Here is a 22,150-nt window from a genome sequence, read left to right as displayed (position 1 = left end):
TTTTCAGTGGGAGCCACAGAATCACAAGAGTCGTAAAGGTTGGAAAAGACCACTAAGATGAACTCCAGCCACCAGCCCATCCCAGCGTGCCCACTGACCACGTCCCTCATCTCTACCGTTCTGAACACTGCCAGGGACTGCCAACTGCAATGGTAGATGGGGAGAAGCCAATTTCCTTGTTGCCTCGTTCTCCTTCTCTCCCAGTCCCATCAGCCCTCCTTCTCCACTTGTTCTCAGTCTTTGCAGTGTGGCAGCCCCCAGCTTGCTGAGCCACAGTGATCAGAGCCCTTCCTGCTCCTTCCACACGGCTCTGTCAAAGCATGGCTGGGAAGGGGGTGCTGCATGCATCACGCAGTGCGTGCCCCTGTGGGAGGGGGAAGGTGGGGCTGCTGGTGGCACTGGGACTGCTCCTGGGATGGGGAGGCCAGGGGCCCTCCTGGAGTTCTTCACATGGGATTCTATCATCGTCCCTGAGGGCCAGGTATGTGAGTACACGGGACGTGAAAGTGGAATGAAAAACCTAATGACAGTTCTGTGACATCACTAAAAGAAGCAGTTAGCAGTGAAGGGTGGCGTGCTGCTCGTGGTACCCGGGCTGTCGGTGCCGTGCAGCTGCTGGGGATGTGGATGGGGTGGTTCCCACCTCCGTCAGTGAGAGCAACGATATCGGTCTGTTCAGCCACAACCCCCAGAGGAGCTCCTCCCGATTTCAGACAGCTTCCATTCCCCCTCCCACTTTGAGGATTGTCCTTATTGTCTTTCACTGGTTGAGGAGGTCGACCATTGCTCCCAAAGCAGATGGTGCCATGGCCAAAATATGTTCCTTGTGCCCTGGGAGTGCTTTCTGCTTCCTGAGTGTGCATCTGAGCAGGCAGGTGCGGTCGTGCTGCCTGTAAAGAATGCGGTATCTTTGAATCTATTTATGACAAACAGAAACTAGATGGCAGGAGTGTACCTGGGGGCAGTGTGGTCCCTGTGAGCCTTTGGGGCGGCTGCTGCGCCCTGGGAGCTGTGCCAGGCTCTGTGCATGGCCTCGCAGGTGCTGTTGTGGGCCCACGCGGTGTCCGAGCGGTGGAATCTTCATGCAGTGTCTGCTTTCTGTTAATGCTTTGTGCTTAGGACTGCTTTAAACAAACCAGTGGAGCAGATTTGGTCAGAAGGCCTCTGGTGAGCCTGTCTTAGGGTCGGTAGCAATGATGTGAAAGTCCCGGGGTCACCTTGGTGTCAAAGCTTTGCCGCAGAGAATCCACACGAATCAAAAGAGGAAAATGATGATCGTTGGGCCACCAATGGAAGGGCAGTGCAGGGATCACCCGGTGCTTCTGCCGGTTGCTCCCAAGGTTTTTTGGCACTTCCAACCCTGGATAAAAGAGTTGACACAGTTGGAGGGAGGAGAGAAAGAAGGGCTTTTCCCTAAGTCCGTTCAGGTCAGATACAGCCAGCAGCTGCCTGGCCCAGATGTGTCCCATTTTCCTTGACAGCCCACAGCACGGTGCGCTGGGAGCTGCGGGCTGAACCGCGGGGACTCACCTTCATCTTCCCGTCACCTCTGTGGGGCTCCAGAGAAGTGCGGTCAGAGGACGCTGCCGCGGGGCTGTGTGGGTGCTGTGCCACAGCACTGCAGCTGCTCCTTCCTCCTCTGGGGCGTTGGGAGCTCCCGGTGCTCCGTTCCCGCAGTGCTGGGACAGACTGGGAAGAAAACGGTTTGGGCTGTGGTGGGGGGGGGTGGCCGTGGGATGCGGTGCCACTGCGGGACCCGGCGTTACTGCTGGAACCCCGCGGCACTGCGGGACCCGGCGCGGGCCGCTCCTGGGCGGGGGGGGGAAAGGAGCTGCCGGTACTGTCGCCTTTCTGTGTGCAGTTTCCCCTCTCCTTAAAATCTCGCTTACAGGCCACGTAGCCCTTTGAGTGAATGACATCAGCCTTCCTGAGCGCTACCATTGAAATGCGCTCTGTGTGCTGCGGGATCGCACAGGCGGTCACGCAGCGCTGTTATCCCTACGGGAGCCGGGGAGTGGCTGGGGCTGCTCGCTGGAGATGTAAACAAGGGAAGAAATACAGGGGCAGGGCCGAAACAGCATCACGAGTCAGCGGCAGAGGCAGGGATGGGGTCTGCTAACTCTGTGCATGCATTTGTAGGGTAGTCTGCCAGTATTAATAACAAAAGAATTGGCTCCATTTCCAGGTTTCGGCTGTGGACGACGCCTGGCTGTGTTCCTGCAATCAGGGGAGCACCGCAGGGCTGCGCGGGCAGCGTCCCCGGGGCTGTCTTTTTGCGGGGCTGTCACCTTCTGTAGCCATCAAGTGGATAAAGAATTTTTGTCATGCTGCTTCGTGAATGAGGTCTGCGCTCTGAAGGAGCATAAGAATGAGCTCTGGAGCGCGCATCAGCGTGCAGTGGTGGTGGGAGCCTTCAAAACTGGAGCGTTCCTTCGCGCTGCGCTCCGTTCCTCCCCTCGGCTCCGGGGACGCAGTGTGGTTTCTGTTGGCCATGGGGTTATTTTCTGACTGCTGCTAAAGCCCTGGGGATTGTATGGAGCTGCCGGCCCTCTGCTTTAGCATCATTCAAACCCCGGCGTTCAGAGCCCGCGCTCATATCTCGGTGTTCTTTTTTCTTCTTCATCTTTTTTTAACTACTAAGGAAATTTGCATGAAAATAGAATCATTGTTTCTGAAGAGTTCCATCTGCTCCCGCTGCTTATTCTGCTTATTCTGTAGCTGAAGTCATAATCCTCTGCTTGTGAAATTTCCCACTGAAGAGGTTTAGGGCTCGGTGTGGTTTCAGCACAAAATTTCAGAGCAGGGGAAAATACAGAAACTGCACCTGAAAAGAAAAAAAGAAAAACAAAGCCCTGCGGTGGCATCGGAGCTCTGTGCCTCCATGTCCGTCTGCAGCTGTTGCACTGCAGCTCTGTAGGGACGGCGCAGCAGCGGGACGGGAGCGCGGTGTGCGGGGCTCATGGCGGGGGGTTCCCTCACCCCGGCAGAGTTTGGGCCGCGTGCTCAGGGCAGTGCAGTGTGTGTGCAGCCACGTGCTGACCTCCGGCCTGCCCAGGTGTGTGTGCAGGGTCAGCTCGGGCTGTGAGCCCCTCGGCACGGCGTGGGCAGCCGGGCTCCTTCACTGCCACTGCTGCGGCCCCGGTGGCGTTTGCCCTGAGACTGCTTTGGAGTTACAGCCTGTGAATGAGACGGAACCTTTGCGTCCTTCTGTCCTCCTGCTCCTGGGTTTATGCATCCTGTGGCTGTGCGTAACACGGTGTGCATGTGTGTGTTAAACGCATTCTTGCAGCGGCAGCGATAGGAAATGGAGCCTCCGTGCTCTGCAGTTCTGCCTGTCCTGCTAGGACCTCTGTCGCTATGCAGAAATACTGCAGGAAAGTGGGTCAGGGCGCGGGGCTGCCGGGAGCCCCCTGCCAGCGTGTGCTGCGGGAGAACGCTGACCTCGTTTTGCACCGCTGTGTGCTGCGTTGCGTGCGGTGCAAAGCAGCACGTCCGTGTGGATGGGGCTGTGATGGAGCCCAAAATGTAACACGGTGTTCTGCTGCGGGAAAGCGATGGATCTCCAGCATTTTTCAAATCTCAGATTTGTTATTTGCTCTGTTAATTTCCCCGCAGCGCCCCGAGAACCCACAGCACAGCACCTTGCAGCCCCCACAGCACCTCCCAGCCATGGGCTGCTGCCCCCCGGCTCTGCCTGCAGCCAGAGCGGAACCTTTTCGTTTCCCAGCTCCATGTACAAGTCAGATTTATGATTTACCTCTGTATGGACAAAGGATAGCTGCTATCAGCAGATCTGCATACTTTGCATACAGTTGTGCTTTGTAAGCTCCACAGGAAATACACGTAGCTAAACAAAGTCAGAGCTGCGGGCAGCTTCCTACTGCTGCTCTCTGGCTGTGCAGTGCTCCGCCGTGCAGCTGTGCCCAGGGCTGGGTCACACCAGCAGTACCACACTGCGCTCTGTGGGCACAGAGTGCTTCTGGGCCCAGAGCACAAGGGAACACTGCAGGCCCATGCACAGACACTGCTCCGATCGATGGAAGAGCGTCATCACTCCTACAGGGAAAAAAAACTCTGTAAAAGTTTGTTCTCAGCTTTGCTACCTCCATTTTTCTCTCACATATCCGGCCATAGGCATTCAGAGGCATTCGGACGTGTGCACCTTGCTGCTGTGCCGGTCAGGCTTTGCTCTGTGTGGCGCAGCCATGAGCTGTGAGCATTGCACTCTGCACAGTGGCGCTGGGGCTGCTCTGCCCTCGAGCTGCAGCCTGGCTGTGGACCCGAAGTGCAGCCGCCTGCACGCCACGTCCAAACAAAGCTGCAGTGCCATTGCTTGCGTGTGAATTCTTCGGTTTTGGTTTTGTTTTTTTTTTCTTTTAAAATTAATTGTGCTTTTTATGTCTGTGTGCAGAAACATTGCAGTGCACACACATGACCTGGGTACAAATTCTGCACAGCTTCAGCTCAGCTATAAACGAGACCAGAAATTACATGTAGCGCTGTGATTTAATTTTCCCTGACATATTGAGTCTATGTTTTAGCCTACAGAACTCCACAGCTGTGCCCTAATTCTCCTTTCCTTGTGATCTCAACATCACTGCCTTTTAAGGCATTGCTATTCTTGGATCTCAGCAGGACACCATGTTACATTGTCACCGTAAACTCGGCAGTAGTGCATCGCACGAAGTCGCCTCGCACTGCACTCGCAGATGAAACGTGCAGGAAGGAGGGTTTAGAATTCAGTCATTGCACGGTGCTGATGGAGCACTCCGTGTTCTGCGTAACGGTGTGTATCAAACTGCAGGTACAGAGGTTGTTCTGTGATTGCTGTCCAAAGGTGCAAGGAAAACGTTACTGTTTTGTTACAAATCACGTGCAGTAATGCAACTGGATTTTGGCCACGTGTCTGAGATGGCAGCGCGCACAGGAGAAGGTTCCCTGCTGTAAATAGCAGGGTCACCACCCCTGGCTGGCTGTGCAGCTCGGCTAAGCGGCCGTCGTGGCTGCCGAGGCGCGCCGTGCCGGAGCCGCGCTGCCGGGCTGCAGCCGCAGTGCTGCCATCTCAGAGCCCCGCGGCTGCTCCTGCGGCGCAGTGTGGCACAGTTTGCTGCCCTTGGGGTAGGAGCTCACCAGCGGTGTGACTGTTCTGGCACGTGGTGTCCCACCGCCGTGCGCTCAGGTAGGAGAACGTGAAGGTGAGGCAGTGTGTCCTGTGGGTAGCACGGACCGATTTGCTGTAGGTGTGTGCGGTCATCAGGGCAGCCCGGGCGGCCCCACGCCGTGTGCTGGCACTGTTCCCACGCTGGGCGCAGGGAGGCTGCTTGCCTCGGCTCCCAGGTACGTCATGACAACACGAAGGCAGTTTTGTTCTGTTATCTTAAAAAAATGAGTCGGCTTACCTTAAACAACCTGGAAATAAATCTGGACATTTAATGCAGTTGGAATCCCAAATATTTAACTCTGGAGCTGCTGGGGATGGCACACTGCTCCCAGAGCCAACGCACGCCAGGTCCCGGTCCTGGCTGTGGGCACAGCGCCCCTTTGTGCTCGGGTTGGGTGGGCAGGAGTGCTGGGGCAGAGAAAGGGGGCAGTGGGGAAGCAGGAGCTGTGTTTGGGGCTCTCCCTGGTTTAAGTCAGCTGCAGCAGCCGCTCGGGGCCCATTTTTTGAGTGGGTTTGCGAAACACAGCAGAATGTTGGGATTACAAATTCGTGGCTTGTTTTCTGGGTTTGGAGAGGAGTGCTCCCCGTCGTGCTTCCTCCTGAGCTCGCGTTGCTGCTGCACGCTGCCCCAGTCCTTTCCCTGTCTGCTCAAGTCCTTTAGCAGTGGTTTATTTCTTATTCTGTGTGTTTGGGTGCAAGATGACCACGTCTCCCAGCTTCTCCCACTTTCCTCCTTATTTATGAAATTAAGGAGCATTCCTTAGGACACAGAGGGCCCCATTTCTCCCTGAACTACCTGGTTTTGTTCAGCAGTTTCTTGACCACAGGAATCTCACCCTACAAACTGCAGTTCGGGGTCTCAGTGCACTTGCAGCTGGTTGTAGCTGTTAGCAATTGCAGTGGCCGTCCTCCTCGAGCACATCATCTTATTACCATAGATTTAAATATTGGATTTACAAGATGTTGCAGCCCAGTGCTCCAGTGGTATCCTATAAGACACATCACAATAGATACGGAGTTTAAATGGCTTTGATACAGACAGAGGTCAGAAAAGGCAAGATAGCAGCGAAAGAGGCTATGTCAAAAAGTAATTAGAGCAGGACAAATGGATTGTGCAGGCATGTCGAAGGCTGTTATTTCTGTAGGCAGTGAGTAGGAAAGGTGTTAATGTAATGTGACAGATCTGGAGCAAAAATGAGGGTGCAGGGAAAACAAATAGGAGCTGACCAATGGAATGGTTTAGATTATGAGGTTTGCTTTAACATAATTTGATTACACATGAAAGAAATGTTTAGTGTAGTTTCTTTGAAAATCTAATTGTCTTAAAGACGGTGTGTTTGGCTCAGCCCTTCCAACCGAAGCAGCGCGGGTCTGCAGCAGCCCCGAGACACGGCAGTGTGCATGTGAATGGCACGTCCTGTGCTGCTCCCAGAGCAGGATGGAAGGCTCTTTTTGCTGATGTCAATCTACTAACATTGGTTTCTCTTTGCAGCCACACACATCTTAATTTGGGACCTCGTTCTGTTTGGGGTGGGTACATCTGGGGCCCGGGGGCTGCTGGTACTGATTGTGTGAAAACTGAGAGTCTGCTTTATTGGGAGGGAAAGACTGGGAGCGGAATTAGCAGAAGGGAGGCAGGGAGGGCTGCTGTTTTCCCAGGCCCGGGCTCTTGCATGGCGCAGAAGTGAGAGTGCTGTGAGGAGGAGGCAGGGGGCAGCAGTGCAGAAGGGCTCTGCATTTCCAGGCTGCTCGGAAGGCATGGGCAGAACGGAAATGTGCACTGACAGAGGCACCTTTCTTAAGGAGCAGCAGATAAGACTTTGGACTGGATGTGTAATACTGGGGCTGGACCATACATGTTCAGCCTGCTACTTTTATGTTTTTGTTGCCCTTTTTTAATTTTTAAGACTACAGATGCCGTAACGACAATGTTTAATTTGAAAGATGAGAACTGTATGAAAATGTAGGAGGTGGCATCCTGCTGCAAAGATGCTGTGGGGATGCTCTGGGATCCTACGAGTGCTGTGGGATGCTGCTGGATGCTATGGGATGCAGCAGTGCCATGGGATGCAGCAGTGCTGTGGGATGCAGTCGTGCTGCGGGTGCTGCCCTCTCCTGTCCAGCCGCCTCCCTGCAGCTCCCCCGGCGCAGGCTCTGGCTGCAGACCAGGGCTGGCAGCAGGGCTGTGTCCCTCGGGTGCTCGCCGGCAGAAGGCCAGGACAGAGCCGTGCCTCACCGCAGGGCACAGGAACGCTCAAAGGCTGCACGTTTTCTGAAGCAGCTGTAAAAGCCCAAGGATTACAAATTGTCGCATTTTCTCTCTTTCAAGGGAGCACATATTTAGCTTTGTTTGGCAGCAGCACATGCAGCTCAGGCCTTGGTGCTCACGCTTATGTCACACCTTCCCCCCTGAGGTCCCCCTCGGTTCCCGCGTGGCCCCGTTGGTGCGTGCAGCTCCTGCACTGCATGCTGTGTGCTCCCAGTGCTCTGCAGCAGCCAGGGTGTGCATGGTGCAGTACCGCACCTGCAGCATTAGGTTTGAAGCAGCTCCCCCCTTACTTTTGCTGTCTGACCCAAAGTTTGAGGGGACACTCTCACTGCTTTTTGCCCTGGGGATGCCAGGACACAGGTGCTGCCCAGCTGCTGAGCCAGCTGCTTGCAAGTACGATAGTACTGCCAGTTGGGGTAGCAAATTGCTGGCTTGTTGCAGAGCACCAGCATCTCAGTGTAGGATGAGGCTGACCTGTGCACAGAGGAGCTGCTCTTGCTTGGGGTTAGAAAGGAGCTCAATTGCCTGCTCATAGAGATGTAAAGCTTTCCCTCTGTAATTCTCTTTTCTTGTACTTGCCCACTAAGGCAGTAAAGCCATATACTTCTCCTTCCTGCACTCCCATTTGTTTTCCTTTCTCCTCCCTGAGGAGCCCTTAACCTCCCCTTCTCCTGCAGTCACACAGAGGCAATGTCCACTCTTTGTCACCCATTGAGGAAGGAGTGATGAAACTTCTTGCAATCTGCTCTGCGAGCCAGTGTGGAAATTCAGTGCCCATGCAAGTGGTTGTAATCACTCCTTGTAGTTCCTTCCATAGCTTCTGAACAATTCCCTTTTAAAGGAGACGGCTCATTTGGCCACGCACTGCACTCCTGCTGCAGGCAGCTGGTGGGAGCCCACATCTCTGGGGTGAGCAGCGAATGCATCTGTAAAATGGGAAAAGCCCACAGCAGCACTCTGTGCTTTCGCGGGATACCCTTTAAAGCCTTGCATAACTCTTTGGCATATTTTCCTCTTATTATCAGTGATCTGCTGTGTTCTGAGCAGTTTGCATGATGCCACAGTTCACTGTACAGAAATTGCAACAACGCACAGCTTCGTTCCTGCCTCCACTTGCAGGCCAGTGGCCGTGCTGGTATTGGGCTGAGTCAGAGCAGCAGTTTGCATGCAGGCACACCGGCAGGCTTTGACTTGTACCTCTTTTCCCACAGTTCTTTGTGGCATTAGGAATTGCTCCCTGTGACTTTCACACCCGCGTAGTGTTACATTAAGATCTTTCTGATGGGCTTTGTGCAGAATATCGGGACTACGAATGGGGGAAGGAGCAGATGCTGCTCGCGGTGGAGGTGCCTCTCTCTGCTTCCGCCCCAGCCCTGCACAGGATGCCCCGGGTATCTCCACGCCTCTCCTATTGCTTCCTTGCCCACCCCTCGTGGCCATAATGTCAGGACAATAAATCTGTTGCAGGCAGTGCTGTCACCCGTCGAGTCGTTGGCAACGTTTTCAGCTTTTCGTGTTGCTAACTGTTGGTATTCTATAATCTGAGCTGTCAGTTGCAGTGGTGTCATGGCTCTGTGCTTTTGTTGCTTGTTTGTTTGTTTGGGTTTGGGAATGGGCTGATTCAGGGCAACACAAGAAACAGCCACAGTATCTTTTCTTTTACCAAAGTAGCTGTAAGGCTGCTTGGTTCAGACAATAGAATTAATCCTCCTCTTCCTTTCCTGCCCTGTGCCCCATTCACAGCTCGGCCTCTCATCTTACAGAACAGTTCCAGATTTCTGCAATTATATTCTGCCCTGAAGGATTTATTATGGACATGAGTAAACTGTGACATAAGTATTTAGCATGAGTTTGGAGCAATTTGGAAGACTTGGGCTGTCTGGCCAATTACCCTTTTCCCAGCACCAGGTTTTGCCTCTACTTGCAGCTCTGCATGGATTTGCAGGATTTTTGCCATCCTGCAGTTTGAGCTGCCCCAGCAGCAGTGCGAGCAGCGCTATGCTGTCCTGCTGTCCCCGGGGCCAGCTGCTGTATGTCAGAGCTCTGCTCGGTGCTGTGGTGCTCTGCATTCTGCTCACACGTCTCTGAGGGAGACCAGGAGAAGAGCGAGGCGCTCACGTAGGATAAAGAATGTGGAGATTTTGGAGCAGGCACGATTGCGAGCAGCTGTGTAAACAGCACGGCCAGGGGCCGGCCTTACCTTGGCCGTGCGCTGGGGGTGTGGATAACGGGCTCCTCGTGCCAGCCCTGCTTTGGTAACCTCGGCAGCGAGAAAGGAGAGGTCAAACCGGAGAGCATGTCAAGGACCAGCGCAGCAGATCTGCAGATTTACAGCGCCAGCACGGCAAGGCCCTCGGCAGGGCTGTGCTGCGACACCTCGATGCCACCTCGTGCACCTGCTGCGTGCTGGGGGCAGGGCGTGGGGTGGGCACGGGCAGGACCCAGCGGAGGGACCCGGGCCCAGCAGGACGGCGTATGGGCTGCGCTGCACCGGGGCTTATTGGCATTGCAGGATGTCACCAGAAAGCAATAAAATTTCAGGCTCGGGAGCGAGTGAAATATGACCTCTTTTGTTGCCTCTGTGACTTGTTTGCTTTAAGTCGGCCATTTCTCAGCGCGGCTGAGCCCTGCAGCCCTCGGGAACGTGAGCAGGCCGTGGCTTCGCAGCTCAGTCAGTGGAGGCGAGCGGGGTTTGTCATTACAGAAGCTCTTTTGGCCGCTCTTAAATGCCTCGGCGCGGTGAGCAGCGGTCCGAGCACGGGAGCGCCGCTGGGTGCTTATTTCTAAGTTCTGACCGCGGGCCGACTTTGCAGTAACCCCTCAGCAGCGCCACGTGCAGCCCCCGCCCTGCGCGCACCGCAGCTCCGCTCGGAGCGGTGCCGCTGCGCTGCGATGGCCGCGTGCTCGGCGGGGCCGCGCGAGGAGCGCTGTTTTGCAGCGGTGCGTGACCTGATCAGAGGTGATCGGCGCGCCGAGCCTCGTGGCCTAAAGCCCAGCGCCTCGGTGAAAGCGAAACGCGTGCACGGCGGACGGCGTTTGGCCGCGGGGCCGGCGCTGCCCGCGGCCGTTGGCTCGCGCTGTGCCGGAGCTGCCGGCGCCGGGCGCGGCCGCGGGGATTCCGGGGCCGTCGCGCTCCTGCCAACGCAGGACCGCAGCCGGGGCTCGGTGCCCGGCCTCGCCCCGCAGCCCCGCACCCCCGCCCCGCAGCGGCGTCCCCGCCCGGGTGGGGCCCGCTCTGCCCGGGGGCCGCCCCCGGCCCGGCAGGCAGCGGAGGAGGCCGAGCCCCGCCAGGCCCCGCGCTGTGGGCCGCCCGCAGAGCCCCGCGGTGACATCACGGCTCGTTAGCATAGGGTCGGCCCGCGGGCGGCGGGCGATGGCCGAGGCGGGCAGCCCGGCCGCGCCGCTGGCCCCGCTCCGCGCCGCCGCGGCCATGAGGCGGCCCCGCTAGGAGCCGGGGGGATGAAGCGGGACTCGACCTGCATGGAAGGTGAGGCGGGGCCGGAACGGACGGAGCGGGGCCGCCTCGCCCGGCGCCTTTGTTCGGGGCCGCGCTGCCCGCGCTCCGCCCGGCTGTGCGCTGCGGGTCCGGTGCGGGCTGTGGGCTGCGGGCGGCCCGAGCGCGGCGCGGCGCTTTGTTGTGCTCTCGCTGTGCTCTCGTGCTGCTCCCGCTGCTCGGGTACGGCGGCCCGGCGCTCGGAGCTGCGCTCTGCCCGTGCGGTTAAAACAAAATCGCTCGTTCTGTGGCGTGATTTGTTTGTATTTGAAACTTCCTAATCCGTTGGACCATCTGGACGAGCTTTTTTTAGTATCGTTAATTACGGATGGTACCGGGGTCATGCGGGCTCCCGATAAGGCAGCTCCATCCTCCCGGGACCAGCGCTGCTTCGCTGATACTTCACGGCTTTTTTTTTTCCCCCTGTGATTGAAGGCGGTGGCGGAGCCCCACTAAATGCGCCTCAGAGTCGGGGCAGAAATACTTCGGGAAGGCGTTGAAGGGAAACGCGTCGTGTGCTCCCGGTCCCGGCTCCCTCCCTTGTGCCGGGCCTGCCTCCCTGCGGCTCCCGGCCGGCCTTTCTTAACCCCGCGTTTCTGCTGCGCATCGCTCTGTGCTCGCTCGTCCTGCTGGCCCCGGTAGTACAGCCGAAGTCGTTTTAGGAAGGGAAGCTGTAATCTTCCTGCTTTGTAATCTGTCCATTTAAAACAATGGTCTCGATCAGATTTTAATGAGGAGCATATGGCCGTGCTGGAACGGCAAAGTTTTGGTTTTTTAAATGGGATTACAGAAAGTTGGTGGCTGAGGAAGCGGAGCTCTGTGCTGATGTGCGCTCTGTGAGCGGAGCTCCCCCCGCAGCAGCTGCAGGCTGCCATTCCCCGCGCTGGGCCAGTTTGGTGAAATGGGCTTTTGTTCCCGGGGCTTTGTGCAGCCGCCTGCTCAGCTCACCGCCGGCTGTGCCGAGCCGAGCCGTGCCGAGCCGTGCCGCGCTCGTTGCCACGGGCTGCGCTCCCGGTGAGCCGTATGGCGCTGGTGGCGGCCCTTCAGCTGGACGTGTGTCCCGGCGTGGAGTCCTGGGGTTCCCCTGACTTCTTGAGGAGGGATTTCTTTTGGCTGAGCCCTTCTGCAGGAACAAAATCGGTATGCAATGCATCTGTGTGCGCTGGATGCAATTAGTGGGTGAGGTGGCACACGGAGGTGCACTGACCGAGCGCTGTGTGCCTCCTTAGCATGACATCTTTTTACAGTAAGAAGAATGAGGCAGCAGGCCGCTTCTTTTTTCCCCCTTCTCTTTACTTTCCTGAGGCTGTCGGTGTGCATTAACCTTTCCTATGGTTGGTGTCGGCTCACCAGGGAGATGCCCAGACCCCAGCAGCTCAGTCACCATTTTTCTTGAAAGGAAAAGAAAGTGAAAGAAGTTGCTAGGTAAGAGAAAGGGGGAAAGGGATCTCGGCATGTCTGCTGGTGTTTGACGCATCCTCGAAGGGGAGAGGCAAGTGAGGTTTAGGTGGGATTTAACACATGTGAGCTGCCCTCCCTGCGCCCCTGGCAGCTGGTGTGGAGCGGCCTGGGAGTTCAGCGTGCTGAGCAGTGCTGTGAGCCCAGAGCTCCAGGGAGGGTGAGTCAAGAAGCACAGGAACGAGATGTAGTGGTGAAGATGTTAAAGCTATTGATAAATTGCAGTGCTGAGTGTCATCTGTAGTCTTCTCAAGGGAACGTTTTCTTTGCTTTAAAGTGTGTTCTGTTGCACAAGCTGGAACTTCTGGAAGCTGCAGCTTCCATCATCCCTTCTCGACAAAACTAAATCCCATTAAATTCCCTTTTTGGGATCCCCAGTGGGGGTTTTACATCTTCGTGCCTCGGGTGTGGAGGTGTCGTTGTTGCAAAGCCCTGGTGCTGCAGGCAGCGCTCTGACCCTGTGCACACAGGCTCTGATTCCCGGCAGAGCTCTCACGGCAGCTGGAGCTGCTGTGCTTTTGAGCTGCAAAGCCTTTCTGCAGCCCTGGGACGGCTGGCATCTGTTTCCCCGGCACGCGTGGTGCTGCCAGCCTGTCCCGAAAGCAGTGAGCAGTGACGGATGCTTGCTGAAGTCTGAACACGAGTCCCAGCGCTTTATCTGCTCCGTGTTTCTCTGCTCATTTGTGCTCTAATGCTTTCTGTACTTGTGTTTTCTCTGCCTGTGTACAAACGTGCCCAGAAAGTTGAGTGCTGTGTGCTTCAGTAGGAATCTAAGGTATTTCCTCTTGAAATTTCACAGGGTTTTTTTAACGTTATGAAGAGTACTCATTTCATTGCGGGAAAAAGTACGTATTTCAAAAAACAAGTGCACGGCTTCTCCCGTTTGCCTTGCAGAGCAGACAAGCAGAGGTCCCCCCTGCTCCCCCACACTGTCTGTGTGGCTCTTGTGTAACATCATAATATTCTTGTAGAATTTACATTGTATTAAAACGTGGTATGAAACCTACCATGACCTTTGAAAACAATACATCCTTTAATGTGGCTTTGGGGAGGGGTTGGTGAGGGAGTAGCCATAAAAATCTTCAGGGTTCAAGATGAGGTTGAGATTTTTGTGAGTGCTTTTGTCGTGGCAGCAACTGTTTGATTTAGTGGCCCTGCGACAATAGGTGGTGAGAACAAAGCCCGAATATCCCGCGTATGAGCCCGTTATGTGTGAGACCCATCAGGAGAGCTGAAAGGAAGGATGTTTCCAGACAAACCACATGCAAGCCATTTGGAATAACTCATTTTCAGCAGCTTTGGTTCTTACTGAGCATTGTCATGCGTGGTTGTTAAAACCAGAGGAATTAGTGGGAGGAGGGAGGGCTTCTTTGCTTCAAGCAGTTGTACCTACAGTGCTCCTGTGAAGTTTCAAGGTGAAGGGAGCTGAGGGCACCCCAGTGCAAGGCTGCTTCCAATCCACCTGTGCTTTACAAGCTCTGTAAGGCTCAGCCCCAGTGATCCCCGTGTTGGCTCACAGGAGGATCTTGCACTAAGCAGCGTGAAAAACAGCAAAGGCCGGGAGCTGGCAAACCCGTGGGTTGCAGTAGGGCCATGGTGGACCGGACCTCAGTTCCTGCAGGATTTTTTAAACCACTGAAACTCTCAGGCAGTTATTTTCACCCAGCAGTTCTGTTGGAGTAGCAGCTCACGGGGTACGCGGGCTTCTCTTTCTCTGCTCCCAGGAGGTTTGTTTCTTTGTTCCTGGTCTGTGCCACTGTTCTACGGTTATTTTAATCCAGGAACGTCCCAGTGAGGAGCTCCTGCAGCACAGCACGTGCAGCTCGAGGTTCCCGTGGCAGTGGGGATGCACACACCACTGCCATGTTAAGTGGGGAAATGGGCACTGCGAGGGAAGGCCCTGGTTCCTGGCTGCTTTCATCAGCCGTGCTTCTCTTGGTGACAGCCCTATTCTTCCCACAACAAAAAGCCCTGCCTGGAAATGAGCCCTCATTTAAACCCCCACCGTTGGCTTGCAGCCCCTGTGATGGCGGTGCGTGCTGGCAGTGCTGCGCGGTGTGTGAGGCCGCTGCAGGCCCAGTTCATGGCACTGGGAGTGGAAGGGGTGAGGAGCAGAGCTGGGGCTGTGCTGAATGCTGCAGAGAGGTCTGCTCTGCCCCTGCTCAGCCCCCTCAGCTATCAGGGCTGGAGATGATGCAGTTCCCAGCTGTGGGTGTGCCGGGGCCTCCAGCGGGATCCCCAGTCAGCCCCGGCCTGCTGGGAGCCTCACGGCCGCCCTGCTGCCTCCCGGGGCACATACCTGAGCTGGTCAGTCCTGTAGAACTGGGAGTGCTGCGGAGCAGCAATGACACCACAAAGGCTTCTTCGGTGAAAGTTTGTGTTTCCTTTGCCCAGGCCTTCAAATTTCTAGAACAATTGCAGTGAAATCTGTGAATTTGTATGCTGTTCATTGCTAAGTCTGAGAAATGACTGCCAGTTGGTTGTGGTTACCACTGGGTTTGAGCTGCAGAGAACAGCAGCTGGCTTGGATTTTTGGTTGGCTTGTGGAGCTGAAAACTGTTTTTGTTCCTGACCCTAATGGGCTTGGCTCATTTATTGCTACTGAGCTCAGGTGTTCTCTGGTAGTAAGGAGCTACCCGAGGTTTGTCAGCTGGTACGGATTTCCTGGGGATTGGAGCACCTGGCCGTGCCTCCTGTCCTGCTGCTCCGGACAGGAGGGTCTGTGCTGCAGCCCCCGGGCAGCAGGGCTGAGGGCAGGCAGACATAGCCCAGGCGTAGTGCTCTGCTGGGGAGCTCCTGCTCCTCTCCTCCTTCTCCTCTCCTCCCGCTCCTCTCCTCCTGCTTCTCCACCTTTTTGCTGTGCGGTGCCTTCCCCAGGCACTGCTGCATGCTCCCCGTTTCTCTGCTGTAGCTGTTATGGGGGCTTCTGGAGCAGTTTCTGTTGTGAGATTTGAACCCTTGGCAGCAAAGGAGCGGTTCCCCACCTCAGGCCCCTGATGGACGTACGCGCTTTCCTCTGCCTTCTAAGCAGTTCGCTCTGTTGTGCGAAGGCCCGAGGCTGGCTGCTGGAGCCGGGTCACAGCACGCGTCCCCGGGAGCGCCGCGCAGCCATTGCCGCCTCCTGGCGCCTGTGGACGCTGCGGGCAGCTGTGCACGGCACTGTGAGGTTGTGTTCAGGCTAAGAAAGACCAGAACAAAACCGCCTTACCCAGAGGAAGCGCGGCACAGTGAGATGCAGAGGTGCGGTTCCTGAGTCCTGAGAGCAAAACCCACACAAAGTCCTTCCCGCACCTCACGCAGGGTGTCCATGTGTGCACATAAGGGCTGACATTTGGGCAAGGAGCTGAGTGAGGGATGTGACGGATCTGTGTGTCCCACTGCACACAGGAGCAGTGCCCACCTTCTGAGCGTGGCTCTGCTTGCACGGCCAGGACTTTGTTAGGTTAAAGTCCTGGGGCAGGAGAAGTGTGAGAGGTTCCTCTGGCCTGTGGTTGCACAGCTGCTGCTGCAGAAGGCTGCTGGTGCAATTTGCTGCCATCATTTTAATGCGGTTAACTTTTAACATGAAGCAGGATTTAGATGTCCCTCAAGATAGTGAGCCTGCATTTGAGTTAACGAAATCGGTTGCTTTAGCCATCATTTACTTTTTCCTTTCCATTTGACATCCCTGTCTATGAGGATTACTGTGTGCTCACGGAGGTTCCTGCTGAGCTGTGCATCATCCCTCCTCTGTCTCAGAGGGAGTGTTACGGTCTGAAGATACTGAATTTCATATGACAGCTCCTGTTGCTGGGGGTCGTACAATTTACATTTTTTTGTCATCCAGAGGCCTTCCAAAGGTTTAGAAAAGGGAATAGTAAAATCAAGTCATGGCAACTTAACCTCATTATCATTTCTGGAATAACACTCAGGCTGTGGGTGCGTGCGTTGTACAGCGAGGTCTTTGTGGGGGTGGCCGTGTCTCCGTGTCCCCCTCCCTGCCCCACACCCCGCTGCCACCTTTGGGTGTGTGGTGCAGCATCCCGCTGATGTCTGCCAGGCATTCTGTGCTTTCAGTGCAGGGACCTGCAGTGCAGTTTGTAACCCAAGAAGCACCCAGTTTTCCAAACTGCTTTACATTTCTGGCAAATCATGACTGAGAAAGAGAGCGTTTACAGAGGCTGTCTTTGAGACACATTTGGGCTCTGTTGTTCTTCATTCTTGTTGTTGCTTACTGAGAATTCCTGGACTTAAATCCTGTGGGATGTGGTGAGCTGAGATGGTTGAGCTGTGGAGCCCCGCGTGCTCCTGGCCCAGCAGTAGGGCTGGCTGGTGCCTGGGCTGCTGGGAGAGGAGCTCCAGCATGAGCACCATGAAACGTGCTGTTTTGGGAAGGTTTTGGTCTGTGGCCACAGGGGCAGCTCCAGTCCCACTGGGAAAGATGAAGCGGCTCGGTGAAGTTGTTTTGTTGACCGCAGAGCCCTTTCTCTTCTCTTGCAGATGACCGGGTTGATCAGCGAACCTGCCTGATCTGCGGGGACAGAGCTACGGGTCTGCACTATGGCATCATCTCCTGCGAGGGCTGCAAGGGGTTTTTCAAAAGGAGCATTTGCAACAAGCGGGTTTACAGATGCAGCCGAGACAAGAACTGTGTCATGTCACGCAAGCAGCGCAACAGATGCCAGTACTGCCGGCTGCTCAAATGCCTCCAGATGGGGATGAACCGGAAAGGTAAAGAAACGTGAGCCTGGCAGCGGTGGAGTCTTGGCTATGGAACAGAAGTTGCGGCTGATCTCAGACAGAGCCACCCTTTACCTTTTCAGCCGAAATAAGCAAAAACTAAAATTTTATTTGCCTGAATCAGCAACGACTTAAATAAATCTTGGCCTATCTCAAATTTATTGGCTTGCCTTTGCCCCACCGCTGCCCCTAAGGCAGGCAGAGTCCCAGCTCCTCCCAGCTCACTCACACAGGTGGGAGCGTATCTTGTCATCAGAATTTTATAAATGGGGGTATCTTATTGTAAATGTATAACTGCTGGTGCTGTGAGATCCCTTGTGCAGGGCCAGCTGCAGGCTCCCAGGGGAGCTCCCAGGCAGCAGTTCCAAAGCTGTCCTGGTCCTTGCTGCGTGCCCCCATCCTGTGGAGAACCCCTTGTGCTCCCCCACGGGTGTCCAGTGCTGCTGTCTGTCCCGGCACCAGGCGCAGAGCTGCATGGCACGGGGCAGCGCTGCCATCTCCTGGCCAGCAGGTCCCTCGTCCTGCAGCTGTGCCTTTGTGGGGATGGAGCACAGCTGCTCATGGGCGGTTATTTAGGACTCTCTGCAGGCACTTCAGGATTGCTGTGTGAAGCAGGGTTTTGGAGCTACACTTAGACATTAGCAGAGTTCACGTAGTAGAAACCTCCCAAACGCACAGTGCAGTTGGTGTGGAAGGGACGGGGCTCAGCAGGGTCCTGCGGTGAGTCCCATGCTGCATCCTGAGGACTGGCTTGCCAGTATCAGAAAATTATTGCATAATCAAACTGCATTTACTTTATAACTAGAGCTACCTTTTTGAATTCAGATAAGCCATAGAGCTTAACGTTTGAAAGGAACTTGCTTTGAGGAGGGTTTGGCTGCCCTGCCTGCCAGAAGGAAGACAGCTCTCCTGGACAATGTGTGTTTTGAAGCCTTTTGATGGTCTACCAGCAAACCCAAACACCTTTTTGCAGCTTACATAGCTAGCAAGGCTTCCAAAACTTGCACCTAGGCAAAACATCTTGAACACACTGTAATCTGGGAGACAGAGAAGTTCAGAGACAGAGCTGTAAACAGCAGGGCACGGTGTTAGTCGACAAAGGCTGAGTTGGGTGTTTATCTCCACTGATATCCAAATAAAATGCCTCAGCAAACAGAAAGTATTGCCAGGCATCTCCAGGTATGGTACACGAACTTCCTGCTACAGGAATTTTCACTTAGATTTTCTCTAGTTTTCTGCTTCTGGAGAGCCCCCCCATCCCCGTGCACTGTACAGCAGGCACAGCAACAAGGTCATGGTGCAGCTGGGAGAGCCTGCTGCCAAGTCTGCCCGGCCGCTGGGAAACAGATTGGGCCGTGATAAACATGGGGTTGGGGACCAGGAGGAGAGGAGGCACCGCAAACACTGCTTCTGTGGGGCTGTTGCCGTGGGAGGAGAGCTCCAGCAGCACCTCTGTAATAGGGCTGCACTGCAGCTTTCTGGAATTTGATTAAAGAGCCTTATGAACACAACTGCTCCATGGAGCAACCGGGCTGCTCTTCAGAAATGAAACTGCTTAGCTCAGTGTAGTAACTCGAATTTTAAATGGATAGTTTGCATGCAGCCAACTTGGTGATTGCTTTGGGAGAGCTGACCCTCTGGAACAGCGGCAGTGTGAGCCAGCTGCAGTGTGGTGCTTTATCTCTGTGTTGTCTGCAGCATCAGCGGAGTCTGTGCGGGTGCAGCCAGGCCTGCGCCGGCCTCACAGGCTGAGTGGAGTGGAGTTTGATGTTCTGCTGTTCACATTTCATTTTCCAGTATTGGATTATTTCAGGAGAAGCAGTAGAGTTGCTTTCCATATGACATTCCTCAAATTAATATAAAACTGTCATAAAGAATTGATCATTCCTTCATTCCCTGTTGCTCAAGAATCTCGCTATACTCTCCAAGTAATGTTTCTTGCCACAGAAATATGTTGCTGTTGGGGTGAGGATCACTGCTCTCCAGTGCACGTCAAGCTGAATTAATCTTTTAAGACGTAAAAATTGTTTTACAATAGTACATATCTATTTCTAAAATACCAAATAGCACTGTTCCTTACCAAGATTTGGTTGTGTTCTTTCAGCAATCAGAGAGGATGGCATGCCAGGAGGAAGAAACAAAAGTATTGGACCTGTCCAGGTGAGCACGTGCAGAAATTTCTCTCTTTTGTTCTTGTTCTGCTCACCTTGGCACTCATTTTGCAGCAGCTGGGTTTCTCCCTGCTGTGGCTGGGGAAAGGCAAGCAGCTGGCCATTTTGGGATGGGGAAGGTGAGTAATTTCTGCAGGGGGTGCATTTTCCAAGTGCTTTGCTTGCCATTAGTCCTGGTTCTAGCTGCTGGGAGTCAGTCATGAGCAGCACACACTGGGGTGGAGAAGGAGGCACCGAGTGCCTTTGGGAGCACACAGAGACGGTGCTGCTTTGGCAAAGCCTGCCAGATATGTCCCTGCCTCCTGCTAGTACAGCAGGGATTTGCCACCCTGTCTGTTGCAGGTGCATGCGGGTGCGTGACAGTCGGTTTGTAAGTAAAGTTTGACTCTGCTGTCTGCAGGAGGGGATGCATTACAGCCTCACGATGGGTGCATGGGCAGCCTGGGATCCCTGCACCGCTGCCCAAGCCATCGGAGCTGCCTGTCCTTCGTGAGCAGCACAGAGACCTCAATCCCTCCAAAGCTCCCAGTAAATCTTGCAGGCTGTGCACTGCAATTTCTTGAGTTGTTGCAAGAGGGGCTCCCAGTAAATGTCTTGCTGATTGATGACATAGCTTGTCTGGAGATGTCTTGTAAAACACGAGGTAATTCAGCACAGCAGCCTGCACTGTGTGTGTGAGGAATGATGGCTGTTTCCAGCTGGCTTCTGGAGAAGCAGTCTTTAAAAAGTTTACTGTTTATTTTAATAAAACAGAAAGAACACCAAAAGCATTTTCTGTGACAATGTACCTATGAAAGCACTACTCACTACAGTGCAAAATGAAAAACATGAAAAGCCAGGCAGCCAGAAAGTGCACATCCTCTCTGCCTGACCAAGAAGAAGGCAAGAATTCCTGCAGCCCCGCTGGCTGCCAGCAGTGGAAGGGAGCCAGCTCAAATCATAATAAAAATCATACAGCACTTTCTGCTGTTTGCAAACATCGTCTTTATGGTGTTAGTTACTGATTCTTGAAGTCCACGTGGGTCTCTCAGGGAAGAATGAACTTTTATTTCTGGCCAGGTGATGACTCAGTTTTTAATGCCTCTCTGCAAAATGCAGCTTTAATAGAAGAGCGGCCTCTACTAGGCAGAGCAGGCCCTGGCCCTCTGAGCTCTGCATGGTTGGTCACTGCTGAACCACAGGTCATGCTGTCAACTCCATGTCCCAGGGTGAGGCACTTTAATTCTTGCACTCTTCAGATGTTGTACCTGGTAAGCCTAGTGTGGTTATCTGACAATTTTCCAGAGCTGGAAAAAACTGTTCAAACAACGTTAGGTGCTTGAAAATGATGTTCAGAGTTCACTGCCCTTTCTTGCATCGTGTCAGTGTGAGGTCTCCCCATGCTGTGACAGCCTTGCTGAGAGGTAATACAAAGAATTAAAAACCAAAAGCTCAAAGCGTTGATGTTGTATGTTCCTCATAACTGATGCAACTCTTCCCCAGGAGCACAGGCAGCTCTTTGAGGCACTGTACCGCGCTCAACACTGAGTGATGCTCTCGATGGACTGGCTGCAATTGCTCCGTGGTTTTGTGCTCTTTGGCAGTGGCTGATTTACAGCTCATTGCCGTGTGTGTTTGACATAATCCTTTCGTGTGTCCGTTCTTCTCTGCTCTGTTATTGACACTTGAATTGTACTGCTGGAGCTGAAGGTCACCGCCATCAGCTGTAAATAGAATTTTTCATATGTGTTGTTAAATGTAAGGGGACAATGTGGTGTTTCTAGGAACAGTGAAGTGCTTCTGCGAGGGCAGGCTGGCTCCAGCCCTGCTCATTGCGCCGGGCGTTCGCATATGGAAGCTCTGCCTTGTTTTGTGTTCGGTGGCACTTGGCACTAACTGTAATGATCTTATTTCTGAAAGATATCGGAGGAGGAGATTGAAAGAATTATGTCCGGACAAGAATTTGAGGGAGAGGCAAACATGTCATGGAGCAACAATGGAGACAGCGACCACAGTTCCCCTGGAAATGGAGTGTCTGAGAGCAACCAGCCGTCACCTGTGTCTACTCCATCTTCAAGGTGGGAATTGACTCTGGAAGAGTTTCATCTTGTAATAATCCTGACTGTTTCCCTGCGTGATGCTTGGGGTCAGTGCAGGAGAAATTCACTGGGAATACCTCTGTGTGAGCTGAACGTGCTGCACATCCTTACTTCTCTAAGTGCACTTTTAGAAAGACAGCAACTGGATTGAGAAATACTGAACAGAGAGGTGAAATGAAGGAAAAAAGGCAGTGTTGGGTTAAAATTCTAATAATTGAACTAGAGCTCTTAATTTGTATTGATTTTCTTTTTTTTCCCTGCAGATTATGGAGAATTGATTAGCTTTCGCTGCTCATTCTGTTTAAGCTCTTTTGCTTCACTGTGCTCAGATTTTGAAAATAAATGAATTCCATTTTGGTTACTAATTGGTGGTGGTGTGTTGTGAGCTACCATTAGTGCTGGCCTCCTGATGCAGCGCTGGACACAGCAAAGATCTCAGGCTTGCAGTCCATCTGCTTTCAGTTGCACTGTAAGCTAGGAGGTATTTGCGTTCCCTGCATATATGAACTGTTTAATTTACAGTCATAAATTCTGTCCCTTTAAGAAAGCAGGAGTGGAAGTGCTCTCTGTGGGTGTCTGCTCAGAATGGCTGCTCAGCAGCTGCTCCCAGCACTTTGCTCAGAGGAGGTGGCCGGAGCTGTGCTCAGCACGAAGCACCCGACCTGCACGCTCAGTTATTTGCAGCGTAGGATTTAAACGCAAAGGGCTTTTTCATTCTTTCGTTGGCATTTTTTTCTTTTCTGTTTTAATCCACGTTTCTGTAGGTGGATTTTTAACATTTTAATGAACCGGGTGGAATTT

At 53.9% G+C, this 22,150-nt stretch overlaps 1 protein-coding gene across 5 annotated transcripts in view; it reads left to right on the top strand.

Moving 5' to 3' along the window:
• The window catches only part of NR6A1 (nuclear receptor subfamily 6 group A member 1), a 65,241-nt gene that overhangs the window by 28,545 nt on the left and 14,546 nt on the right, over positions 1 to 22,150 (top strand). For 3 of the 5 annotated variants that reach the window (XM_015279584.4, XM_015279583.4, XM_015279582.4), the window contains 3 exons: positions 16,861 to 17,091; positions 19,205 to 19,260; positions 21,171 to 21,328. In XM_015279584.4, the coding sequence (XP_015135070.1) occupies positions 16,861 to 17,091; positions 19,205 to 19,260; positions 21,171 to 21,328 (445 nt within the window). Of the gene's footprint in view, positions 1 to 10,770; positions 10,918 to 16,860; positions 17,092 to 19,204; positions 19,261 to 21,170; positions 21,329 to 22,150 lie in introns of those variants that run through there. The other 2 variants (XM_040649148.2, XM_001235477.7) reach the window with 1 other exon arrangement.

The sequence above is a fragment of the Gallus gallus genome, chromosome 17 (genome assembly GCF_016699485.2).
Source record: "Gallus gallus isolate bGalGal1 chromosome 17, bGalGal1.mat.broiler.GRCg7b, whole genome shotgun sequence".
Classification (NCBI taxonomy): domain Eukaryota; kingdom Metazoa; phylum Chordata; class Aves; order Galliformes; family Phasianidae; genus Gallus; species Gallus gallus.
This window is presented reverse-complemented; position numbering and strand designations above follow the sequence as displayed.